Source organism: Pelecanus crispus, chromosome 10 (assembly GCF_030463565.1).
Source record: "Pelecanus crispus isolate bPelCri1 chromosome 10, bPelCri1.pri, whole genome shotgun sequence".
Classification (NCBI taxonomy): Eukaryota; Metazoa; Chordata; class Aves; order Pelecaniformes; family Pelecanidae; genus Pelecanus; species Pelecanus crispus.
Window position 1 is genome coordinate 24890093 of NC_134652.1, and position 12985 is coordinate 24903077.

A 12985-nucleotide genomic window follows, 5' to 3' on the forward strand; every position below is an offset into this window, starting at 1 on the left:
GAACATGTTCAAAATGATTCCCAAGGCCTTGGGGAATTTAGCTTTGACGGGATACCTTTTTGTCAAAGTATTCTGTGCCTTGAATAACTAAGGGTTGTGGAAGGAGGGATTTTTTTTCTTCCAACGTGAAGCTTCAATTTTTTAGGGTAAAACCCCATATTTATCTTCCAAATATAGTTACTTTTGGATTATGGGTTTGAAGATTAATGTCTGTGAGCTACAATAGTTTTAAGACAGTATTTGTTACAGCAGTAGTCATCAGGAATTAGTGTACTTAATACCTCAAAGCTGTAAAGTGTGGTAGTATCCTTTGTTGCCCAGATGAGTTAGTAAAGAAGAAAGTCCAGTAATGCAAAGATTAAAAAAAAAAAATAGCTTCAAAGCTTTTGTGTCCTGTTGCAACCTCTCAGGAGATGCATTAAGGGTGAATGTTATGAAGGCGTCTCTGGTATTTGACACTTTGAAGAAATTATGTATTCTTTTGGGAAGTTAGGCTTTTTTAATGTGTTTTTTGTCTCTCTTCTGACAACTAGGTATTTGATGAAAGAGCAGCAAACTTTGAAAACCATGCTGCTAGGCTGGGAGCTACAGCAGAAAAAGCAGCTGCAGTTGGAACTGCAAATAAAACTACTGTGGAGGGCATTCAAGCAACAGTGAAATCAGCCAGGGAACTTACCCCACAGGTTTGCTTCCTTAGTCTCAAAGGGCTATTAAAAGGGCTGGGACGACTTCTGTGGAATTTTCTTTATGCCTCTGCTATCAGAGAAAGATGTTAATACCAGCAAGGAACATAGTGCTGACACTTAAAAGGGGAATGGCAAATATTTGTGTATATGATACCAAGTAGAACAAACTGATTAAATGACATGTCTTACTCTTCAACTTTTGCACAGAAGTTAGTGACTCTTCCTTGAAACAAAATTACTTTGAGGCTTAGTAAAATACGTAAGTGGAAAAAATGCTCTTTAATGAACATACTTCAGTGCTTTCAAGAAGTGTTTTTTAAATGATAAACAGTTTTTGATATATAAGCATGTAATTGAAGTTCGAGAAAAACTTATTTGTACCAAGAAATTCAGAAGCATTGTAAATCTTCAAGTAGCTAGATGTTGAACTAGAACTAATGAACTAGTATGCCAAATGACGAGCTACACACCCAGTCCTGAAAAATAAGTGTATTTTCAGGAATATGTGTGAAGCTGTTATATACTGATGCTTCCATAATTAAAAATGTTTTCCATTGGCAGGTAGTATCAGCTGCTCGTATCCTCCTGAGAAATCCTGGAAATCAAGCTGCTTATGAACATTTTGAGACCATGAAAAACCAATGGATTGATAATGTAGAAAAAATGACAGGTAAAGTAGGAATTTTTGTTGAAGATTATACTTGTGGCTAACTAGCTGGTATAGATTTTTTTTTCCCCATTCTGTTTGGATTGATGAAACATGCATAAGAGTAATGACTCATTAAAAATAGAGAAGTGGGAATGTGCTCTCTGACTCCAGAAATAGGTATATGTTACAGCATATACAAAACACCTTGATTCATAGGTGTTAATTTTGAACTGCAAGGGAGCAAATTTGGCTTTAGTTCTTTTGTGGGAAAACCAGAATACCATTGTTTTTTTATTGTGATTGCTATTCTAGCAATGTATCACTGTAGCAACTTGAGGTTTTTTCTATGTAATCTTGGCATGTTGAATGAGGACAAATAATTAAGGGGGGGCAAGAAAACATGTTTAAAATGATGTAACAGCTTGCTGAAAGCAGTGAATAAAACAAAGCTACTGATCTACTGAGTCTTGCTGAGATGCTTAAATGTTTCAGTCTTTCCAAAGAGCGCAGATCCTTTGCACTGGTCTGCTAATCTCCTGACTGTATACTACCTCCTTCTCCACCCCCATAATTAAATCGTGGGTATCTTAAATCTTACTGCTTTGTCACTGTATACCATCCTTAAGTAAAAGCACAGCCAGAGGGATATTGCCTTTCGAATGAATGGGGGAGGTTTAAAAAGTACTGAATATGATTAAAGAAATTTGGTGGGAGGAAGGAAGCTCTGTTGCACGTACTGTGTAAGCCAGTTCTTGACTCAAGCAATATTCCATGTTAGATGAATAAGAGCTTGGGATGCCATTAGTGGGAGCAAGTCTGACCACGGTTACTGTGATACAGGTACCACCTAATCAGAAGTAAAACTGCAGACATTTGGTCTAACTTCCATGCCCCCGTCTGCCTTCCCCCCCCCCCCCCCCCCCCCCAGTTTGGAAACACTTACTTTTCTGGCTGTGAACAGGCTCTGGAATACCAAATATCCCTTTCCACAGATGAAACTAGAATATTAATGTGTTTACCTTTCATTCTAGGGTTGGTGGATGAAGCCATTGATACTAAATCTCTGTTGGATGCATCAGAAGAGGCTATTAAGAAAGATCTTGATAAATGTAAAGTTGCGATGGCCAATATTCAACCTCAGATGCTGGTAGCTGGTGCCACCAGCATTGCTAGACGAGCAAACCGCATCCTACTGGTAGCAAAACGGGAGGTTGAAAATTCAGAAGACCCTAAATTCCGTGAGGCTGTTAAAGTAGCCTCTGATGAGCTAAGCAAAACTATATCGCCAATGGTAATGGATGCTAAAGCTGTGGCAGGAAATATTTCTGATCCTGGTAAGGATTAAGTCAGCTGATTTCAAATATATTTCTTTTACTGGCTGAAGATGATGTGGAGTAGTGCTTATTTGGTCTTGTACAGCTGTGTATCCCCTTTTAAGCAAATTTTGTGTTCACTAAATCCCAGAATGGTGAAATTCAGGTCACACCACTAACTGCTGAATCCCGCTCTTTTAAAATGCGGTCAAAGACCTTTGGCATATTCAAGGGAAGAGGATTCGGCATTCTAGTTTATTACATGATTTCATGATCTTTCGAAGAACTAGTATTTGTCACTAGTTATCAGTAGTACTACTTTATATAAGAAAATATTATCTAATTTCTTTTATTCTAAAAGTTGTTCTGGGGATACTTTGGCTATTGATAGTGACTATTACTCAGCCCAGGCTTTATTATATATGCATGTTGCATATGACACTAACAGTTCAAACATGTAAATCCACTGTAAACGTTTTGGTAGTTTTTAAACATAATTTTTTACATATATATGTGTACTTGGCACAGTATGTTATAGAAGTAATTTTTTTGGGGTAGTGTTGCAGTTCTAAATATTACAGAATACTGTTAAACTGGTAATGGAATTTTTGTTCAGGTTTGCAGAAGAGTTTCTTGGATTCTGGATACAGAATTCTGGGAGCTGTGGCCAAAGTCAGAGAAGCCTTCCAGCCTCAGGAACCAGATTTTCCCCCTCCTCCTCCTGACCTTGAGCAGCTTCATGTAAGTGCAGCATAGTTTGTAATACAATACACAGTTGTCACCGCCATGTGGATTGCACACTGAAATTACTTGAGTATATTTTGTTCCTTAGAAATAAAATGCATTGTCTAGCCAGCCATGCATACAAGTAGCCTTAACTCTAAAAAATACCAATCCAGCTTTCAAAAGAAGAGATTAAAACCATGGTATTTCTTTAACACAGAGCACTTGAAAAACTGGAAAAAGGCATGACCTCATGCAATCATGTCTTGCCATGACACCATCCTTTACTCAACCCATGTACTATTTCATTGCACTGAATAAGGTTTTTTCCCGTTCTTAGCTGACTGATGAGCTTGCTCCTCCAAAACCACCGCTTCCAGAAGGTGAGGTTCCCCCACCCAGACCACCACCACCTGAAGAAAAGGATGAAGAGTTCCCAGAGCAGAAAGCAGGAGAAGCTATTAATCAGCCCATGATGATGGCTGCTAGGCAGTTGCATGATGAAGCCCGGAAATGGTCTAGCAAGGTAAGAGCTTGTTATTTATCTTGTGTTATAAGGAATATATAATATTTTTTTTTTCTTTTTTAGAATCAGTGTGTTTGATCCAAAGACAGTTGCCTCAATGACAAAGAATAGTCTTTTATAGACACAATAGTAAAAACACTGCTGTAGGAGGAATTAGAAACCCTTTCAAGTTTGAAGTGAACTAGGGTCAACTGTTCTAATACTCAAAATTCCTAGAATGCTTTATTAACATACCTCTGTGAACACAAATGTGCCTTTTATGCTAAGCTGTTTGTGATCCTTGATGCTAGTATTGTCTAGAGAGCCACTAACACTTACGGCTTTCTCAGCTGACAAGCTGATTGCTATATTTAAGTGCCTTTGAAAAGTCTGTATGGATCTTGCAGATGCCAGCTGCAGGAATCATGAGCTGGTTTGTCTTAACTCTGAAAGGAGCTGCAAGTTACTTTGCAGTTAATCTGGTGCATTTATCATCAGAAAAGTGGCTGTATATAGATGGCCTGGTCTCATTCTTGTTTGTACTGAGTCACACTTTCTATCAAGGCCAAAATCCTTCATTTTCTTACCATTTCAGTGCTATGACAAAGCAGCGTGAACTCATCAGTCTTATAAATGCTAATATAACTTTTCTGGTTTTCACTTTTTTCCCCCAAAGAGCTACATTTTTCCTCTGGCAGCAACTGAGTAAAATTCTGAGATTTTACAGGTATAAATTAAAGACCAGAATTTGGCTTTTAAAATCTCCACTCTTTTCTCCACCAAATTAGATGGTGAATGAGAAGATAAACTTGAATAGCTTACAGAATCAACTTCAGTGCTTTGTGCTTAAGGAATGTCTGTTTTGGAAGCACTGAAAAAATACAAAAGAAGTCTTGCAAATCTGAGTATCTCTTCTATAAGATTAAAAACTCTATTTCCTCCTGTACTTCTGGATATACCAAATACAGATTTATATTACTAAAGGGATAGTACTGGAATGTAGTAGTCATCTCAGAAGGTAGCTTTGGGGCCAAAAGCCTTAATTTCAGCTTCCTAAAAATATTTTGATGTTTGAATCCTGAAATGGGTGACTTAACAATACATAGCAGGTAATAAAATGTTTTTACTGTATACATACTAAATTACCTATATATACTAAACACATTCTAAATTAAATAGTGCAACTATCAAAATATTTGTCAAAGCCAAGCAGCAGACCTTAAAACTCCTTGCTGATTATGAAAGAGCTCTAAGCTTAGTGTAGACTATAAAACACCTTTTAAATTCCTGTTTCTTTAATTTGAGACCAACCAACCAGTAAGTTAGCCTAGCATTTGTCCTTCTAATTCTTTTTTAGCAGTCCCATTTTAGCAATAAAAGTGCAGTTATTCTGACAGTATGTTTTTGGGGAAGAATTAAAACATTTTTGTAGTCTCTGAAGAGACTGTTGGGTGGAAGCAAGATTGATGGACAGTGCTACTGAGGAATATGGGTTAGACCTGGAAAGACAGAAATATAAGGTCTTGCTCATACTAAACCACAATAGACTGTGTCAACTGTCTTCTGCTTTTTTGCCCAATTACGTTAGCCTACTGGTACTATACCATGTGTTACGCTTATGGCGGGGACACAAGTACTTAGTCTTTAAAATTTTGATAACCTTCCTTGTTCTTGTAGAACTGAAAATTGATTTGTGTTTTCTCCTTTACAAAAAAACTCCTCTTCACTGAGTGGATTCTGGGCTTTTATGTACTCCATCTTTCTCATGGAGCGCAAACTGAACACTGTCTATTGTTTTAGCTTTCCCTGTCTTTCACCCTCATTTGGATAAATCAGAGAATGAGGGATATTTGGAAACTTTTCATTTGAGTAAGACTTAAAGAAGTTGTCTTTTGAAGATTAGTTGATTTGGCAGTGTAAAAGTTCCAACTTCCTTCCCAAACTTCTGTGTGTTTCCCTTGGTGTAGATGTTTTTTCTATAAAAGGCCGTATCTTAAGCAAAACACAGCTGCAAATGCATAAGTTTTGCTAAGGGTAGTTTGACTCTTATCACACTTGGCTTTAGTCAAAGAAACACAGATAGTAAACTTGCAGACTATTTTTGTATTGAAATGCTGCTGTATTATAAATGCCTGTATTGTTATACCGCTTCTCTTCCTTGGATCTACCCTAACACAATATATTTCCTCGAATCCTCTTTTTTCTTTTTTTTTTTTTGAAGGTAATGGATACAACATATTGTGGCAAAACAGTATCATATGCTTCATAATTCTCTTATTCTACTAATTCTGTTTCAGTCTTTTTTAAAGAACTGTAATATTCGTAGCCTTCATAACATTCAGTATCACCTCCTCCTTTCATAAGCCGGTTTTGTTCTTTTTCATGTTATCTGTGGTACTTCAATACTCACTTCTACAGTGTCCCCCACTCCACTTTTTTTTTCCCTCCTTTACAGCAAGCAGTGTCTGTGGTTTTCCTGTGATCCTGCTGCTCTCTCTTCTTATCACATGTATGTGAATGGGCTTCCATACATACAAAGCTTTCGATCTGCACAAATACCACAGTCATCAGCTGCTGTGCCTGCTTCTATGCAGTCCAAACGGCTTTCATTGAAACAGAAAATCCATTCATTTCACCATTGTCTTGCCAGAAAAATGTTGTCCTGCAAGTCAGCCTCTGTCTGTAGAAGCTGTATGCTCAGATGAAAAATGTTGCTGCATCTTTGAATTGTAACCATTTTATATTTTTGGTAACTTTGGTTCACAGGTGAAATGTTTGTTTCCTTCTGCTAATCTTGTATTCCTTCCCTTCCTCCCTCTGACCTGATCCTAGAGCTGTCTTGTCAGATCCTGAGAGACCAAGAGGATGTTTTGGTCACTAAAACAGCTCAGTTCATGCTCTTCTACCAAATTCTGCTTCTGGTACTAACTGTCCCCTGTTTCTCCACCCTTGCTGCCACCTGCAAAGCCTGATGTGACTGTGATTAATGAAGCGGCTGAGGCTGGTGTAGATATAGATGAGGAGGATGATGCAGATGTTGAATTCACTCTCCCCTCTGACATTGAAGATGATTACGAGCCTGAGCTGCTGTTAATGCCAACCAATCAGCCTGTTAACCAGCCCATTCTGGCTGCTGCTCAGTCTCTACATCGGGAAGCAACCAAGTGGTCTAGTAAGGTACTCCTGAGTCTCCCCGGGGACTGATCCGTGTGCATCCAGCCATTTGGAACGCTGACACATTTGCATCACTCTTGATCCCTGCTGGGCCCCGCCATTCTGAATGAATAAGTGTGTCTGCACTTCGTTTTAAGGACTGAGAGTGGCTTCACAAGTTTGCTAGATCTGTTTGTCAGTGCTGAATTGAAGCTTGATTTGGGTCACTTATTAATATTTAAAGGCTTCCTCTCCCTTTGCATCTGCCTGTTCTTCTTTGTTATGGCAGTTTTCAAATTGTACTAGGGGTTGTCTTCCCTCCCCCCCGTTCTTTTTTTTCCATTCATTTGGGCTACCTGGGAAGCCATGGTTAATGGTTTCTTAATGACTTCCAGATACAGCAGAGTATACAGCGTTCAAGAAGTCATTTAACGTGTCTATTGTGCTTTGCCTCCATTGATGCCGTCAGTTAGAATACCTGCCAACAAGGAATGGCTTTGTATGGCAGTGTTTATCGAAGAGGACTGACTGTCTGCTGGCTTGCACTTGGCTGTATTGCAAATGCTGGTCTTGAGAGAATTCTTTTATGAAGAAGCTGCACTGAATGCTGTTAGCTGCTGAATTGAGATTGTGTTTATATGAAACCAGTGGAAATCTAACATGAGGTTCAGACATTCACAAGTAGCCTCTCGCTCCTGTCTAAGCACAGATGTTCGCAAGACTGGTCACTTTTTATAGCATGCTGCAAAAAATAAGGTTGGTGTCCCATAACAAACAAAAGTTAGGGGGTGTGTGTATGTATATGTATGTGTGTGTATATATTTACCTAGATAGATATACTAAACTATTTTAATAAAAAGGGCTTTAAAAATGTTTTTGTCCTTTTCAGATTCTGATGCTTGGATAACTTGTTAGAGGGCTTCGTAAATGACACTGGTCCTAATTTCTTGATCCCTTCTACATGAAAACACGGAAAAGCTTTGTGTTATGTCATTTGCATCCTAACTGGTTGTACTAGCAAACTGTTTAGCTATTAGGTCACAGTAACAAATAGTTTAGCTTTTTGTGTCACCTGTATCTGTAAAATGTCTGGGATATCTTCTTGAATTTGCTAGTAGTGAGTTGTGGAAATATGTGCACAGGGAGAGAGGTTACATTTGTGAAGTTGGGTTCTCGCTGTGTACTCTTTGCTCCAAGCTCCATCAGTCATTAATTGTGGAATTATACTGAGGAAAGAGTGTGCTAATACCTAAACTCTGCTAATATTTCATCCACACAATAGGAATGCTTCATAGTTCACTTCTGTCTAACAACTTTCTACAAAGGTGACTCCAAATATACTAACAGACTACTAACAATTCATTATCTAGGTCTGCTTTTTCTTGCACTAGGTTTCTCTCTGGAACAGTGTATTAGGAAATGGTTTTACCTTGGTCATACTTAATTCACATTACAAATACTTCTTGGAACTATTTCTGTGACTAATTTTGATGTACTTAATACAAGAAATCTGGATTTTAATGTAAGAAATATCACTGGATTATCTTTTGAACTATCAAGTTCTCTCCTGGAAGCTTTATTTTAAAGGGAGAGATTTTGTCAAACAGGAAAACCTATTTTCAAGGAATAACTTGGGGGAAAAAAAAAAAAGGCAATAGTTGCATCTCTCTTCCATGTTATCAGTGACAAAAATTTTTTGTCACAGATTCTCTTCCATTTATCCTTTAGCGTTACAGCAGCATAGCTGATGCTTTAACAACTTCAGTTTCAGATGCCACTGAAAATTTTATACTCAACTGTTATGACTACACAATTTAATTAGTGCTATTTGGTTTAACAAGCTGTTTAGCACACTTTTAATTTTAAAAAAAAGCTTTTTTGGGGGAAATCTGGAATTTCACATGCTAATAACATGCTTTATCTTAAAACCTAGCCAGCAGAGCAGTAACTCTTGTTCCATGGACAAACTAACACTTATCTTTACCACTTCTTTTCCAGTTTTGAAGCAAACTTTTTTCCTGAACGTTAGGAAGAAAAATGTCAGAAACACATAATTAGTACAGATCTTCCCTGTTCCTTGAAGAAACCTCTTCTGTGTTCACAAATGGTTCTTCCATCCTTAACTTCTTGAAAGGGTTGCTACCAAAACGTAGACCGCTGTTCAGTTGTGACTTCTGTGAAGCTTCTGTCCTGGCATGAACACTAACTCATGTTGTTCTCTTCAGGGTAACGACATCATTGCTGCTGCTAAACGAATGGCGCTGCTAATGGCAGAGATGTCGCGCCTGGTGAGAGGAGGTAGCGGAAACAAGCGTGCCCTTATTCAGTGTGCCAAGGATATTGCTAAAGCATCAGATGAAGTCACTCGATTGGCCAAAGAGGTGGCAAAGCAGTGCACTGACAAGCGCATTAGAACAAACCTCTTGCAGGTAATGAGTTAATGAGTTAATTTGTAAATGCCTCAAATACGCCCCCCCGCCCCATTCCTCTCAGTGTGAGTGAGCACAGGAGTTGTGGCAGTAAATCATGTAGCTTTCCTTGGCTTGTAAAGTTTTGTCAAGTTCTATGTCTGTTTTTAGATCCCATAGTCATATATATATTCTTCCCATAGTCATATATATATTCTGTAAAGTCAGGATCTGTTTACAGGTGACTGGATGATGCTAGTGTCTGAAGACATTTTGAAAAACACTGTGCTATGAACACCGGTCGTCCTAAGTCTGCATTGCTTCGTATTTCATCTACCCATTCCTTTGTATCAAGGAATAGTAGTGGAAATGTAACACTCCTTAGTTTTTCAGTCTCAGCCAAATATACGTCATCCCATTCCTAACCGAGCAGACCTCCGAGGAATATCTGGAGGCAAGCAAAAACGTTGGCTCCATCCCAAAAATTCCCAAGCAAGTAAAATGAGATTCAAGTATTGTGCCAATATTTGTCAGAAAGTCTTGAAGGTTGTAAGATCCCTTCTATGGTTATTCTTATGTAACAGTAAAACAAAATAAAATAGTTTATCTGAAAAAACAATAGATAATGTATTGGTTCAGTTTACAATGTGAAGTGTTTTTTTTCATCTTTGTTCCTTAGGTCTGTGAGCGAATCCCAACCATCAGCACACAACTCAAAATTCTTTCCACTGTCAAAGCTACCATGCTGGGCAGAACTAATATCAGCGATGAAGAGTCGGAACAGGTAAGAAGTGTAAAAATTGATGGTCGTGGGGAATTGTCGATCTGTTTTATGGGGAAAAAATATAAAGCATGGAATATCAGATGTGCTCTAGGAACTCCGTGTTTGGAAGCTTACCTCAGCTCTTTAGTGAAGATAATTTTAGTATAGCACCTTGGCATCTGGCTCCGAAGCTACAGTTTAATAGAGGAACATCAATACTTCCCAAGCCAAAAAGCTGCTCTGGCTCCAATTTTTATGCAAGCAACTTCTTAATCTCGATTTAAGAGTAAAAAGCGAGCGAAGGGAAGAGCTTGCTGCTGCGAATGGGGCAGGGTGGGCATCGGCGGGGAGGCAGCGCCCCCTGGTGGAGGCAGCGGAGCCCCGGCTCTCCCGCAGGGCCCGGCGCGCTCCCCTTGCAGTGCTGCGGGCGCCCCAGGGCCTGCTTTCAGTCGAAATCCTGCACTCTGGGCTTCTGGGAGCGATTACTCTACTTTAAGACACTAAGCTTTTATTCAGATTTTGCACAAAGAGACGGTGAGAAATGGGAAACTCGTCTTGTGAGTCAGGATCACGCTTGCTAGTTTCCAGAGACTAGTTGTGCCGTTTAAGTCGGCGATCGACTGACTTCATCCTTGCACTGGGAGTCCTCATGCGTTATGGGTTCCCATGCTACTGTTCTGGACATGGTATTTGCTAATACGCTCGAAATTTTTCATTTCCTTGACAGGCAACTGAGATGTTGGTTCATAATGCCCAGAATCTCATGCAGTCTGTGAAGGAAACTGTGAGAGAAGCTGAAGCAGCGTCCATTAAGATAAGAACAGATGCTGGATTCACTCTTCGCTGGGTCAGAAAGACCCCATGGTATCAGTAAACACTTGCCACATAAGTATTGTTTTCTGTAACATAAAATGCCTTTTTTTGGAAACAGAAGAGATATATTAACAGCAAAAGGTGCTGTGTACATGAGCTTAAGATTAGCTTATGCTAATGCCCCATTCTAAGGGTATGAATTACAAGAGAACGCATTTCACATGTCTTCGGAACGCATTTGATATCGAACACCTCAAAATTGCTTCCGACAGTAGACAGTTCTTATTGTTTATTTTTTTGCTTTTGAAGACTCTCTTCATGAATTCTGTACTCCCAGAAGCACGTTTCATTTATGCACTGCATATTCCAGTAGTTTCCATGTGATGATATAAAACATGGACCTCACTTTAAGCTTGTGTTGAGAGCCTAGGACACTATTGGTTACTTGGCAGGTTTTAGGGACAATCATTGATATAGAAACTTTCAACTTTTAAACAGGATTTTAGCTGGCTGTTCTTAAACCGTGCAGAAATGATGGAAGGTGTGGGGTTTTTAGTTAAGGGGGGGCGGGGGAACAGAACAGTTGTAAATTAACGATAAAAATTCCATGTCCAAAATGATATTTTTTTTGCTTTCGATTTTTGCCTGGCAACAGTACTTTAACAAAAACTGGAGCTGTCTTTGTCTCCCTCCTGTCACCCTCTAGGTAGGCATTCCAGAACTCTTGTACTGTGCTGAAATGCTTTGCAGTGGGCGTTAGTGTTACACTGACAGCTTGAGCCTTATGGCTGGAGACCGTAAATCATGGAACTCTTTCCTTCTTGTTCAGTTCAGTAATGTTTTAAGCTAAAAAATCCTGGTTCTCTTAAGCTAGCTGCATGTCCAGAACCAGAAAATGCCACATGCTGGCTCATTCCTTTTGAAACCCAAATGAGCACGTGCAATTTATTCTTTTTTGCTTCTTGCCTCCATCTGTGTTGTTCCAGCTGCTCAAGGTAGAAATTAAAAGATACTCAGTTGAAAACAACCTTTTGTCTCGCTGCCCTTGTTTCCAACAACGTATAAGCTTTTTGACACCCAAGCACTGCAGGGACATGAAACCCTTTTTAGGTAGTCTGATGGCTGCCAGCAAGCGGTGGTTCCTAATGCTAAACATACTAGGATATTTTTACTGTGTTTGATGTTTGGAGTTTGGAGGCTCAAAATCTTTCTCAAGTTCTAGTAATAGTGAATTGAACAAAGTGTTACTGCATCTTTTATGAAAAACCCAAACAAAACCACAACAATAAACCTGCACAATCTCCCCCTGCTCCCTCCTTACTAAAATAGACTTGAGATGCTTTTATCCTTCCATATTTGAACATGCCTTCGTATAAATATATATGTGTGTGTGCGTATATATGTATACGCACACATTCATTTAAGTGCTCCATAGTCTCTTTTGGCATTTGACAGAAAGGAGAATTATTGGTGTGGAATGAGTCTCTGTACATTTGCAAGGAACACTTGCAGACTTCTGCCCAGATCAGCACTGACCTCATGACGCCCTCTTAGGTTGCTGACAATTGTTGCATGATCAAACCACCTTTAACGGAAGTGCCCTTGTGGAAAAACTCAGTCTTAACAGCTCAGAGACACCCAACGTGGTCAGCTGCCCTTTACCTGTCTGCAACAGTTACTCTACAGTTGGACGTTCCCCCCTCTGCCCCTCCTTCATTGCACTGTTATCTAAAAAGGGAAGTTAAACTGATTATAATACATCTGCCTCAAACTGACCTTAGCAAGAGAAAGCATATGTTCGTCTTTAATTCACTCCTTCTGTCTGGCTATTATGAAATACGTGGTACTTAGGATCTTTCCTTTGTATTCTCTTCTTGCAATTACCTGCAACAGGAAGAGGAAGGAAGGGGTGCCAGAGCCTTAACCTGAATGTCTTGCATTTGGTTGGTTTATACCAGATCTTTAACATAAC

The 12985-nt window shown here is 39.2% G+C and overlaps 1 protein-coding gene across 3 annotated transcripts in view; it reads left to right on the plus strand.

Moving 5' to 3' along the window:
- VCL (vinculin) overlaps window positions 1–12398 on the plus strand; it is a 63691-nt gene extending 51293 nt beyond the window's left edge. For 2 of the 3 annotated variants that reach the window (XM_075717393.1, XM_075717394.1), the window contains 8 exons: window positions 534–683; window positions 1248–1356; window positions 2367–2669; window positions 3265–3389; window positions 3712–3897; window positions 9255–9458; window positions 10117–10221; window positions 10928–12398. In XM_075717393.1, coding sequence (XP_075573508.1) covers window positions 534–683; window positions 1248–1356; window positions 2367–2669; window positions 3265–3389; window positions 3712–3897; window positions 9255–9458; window positions 10117–10221; window positions 10928–11074 — 1329 coding nt within the window. In that variant the 3' untranslated portion in view covers window positions 11075–12398. Of the gene's footprint in view, window positions 1–533; window positions 684–1247; window positions 1357–2366; window positions 2670–3264; window positions 3390–3711; window positions 3898–6843; window positions 7054–9254; window positions 9459–10116; window positions 10222–10927 lie in introns of all 3 variants that reach the window. The other variant, XM_075717392.1, reaches the window with a different exon arrangement.
- The last annotated feature ends 587 nt before the right edge of the window (window positions 12399–12985 follow it).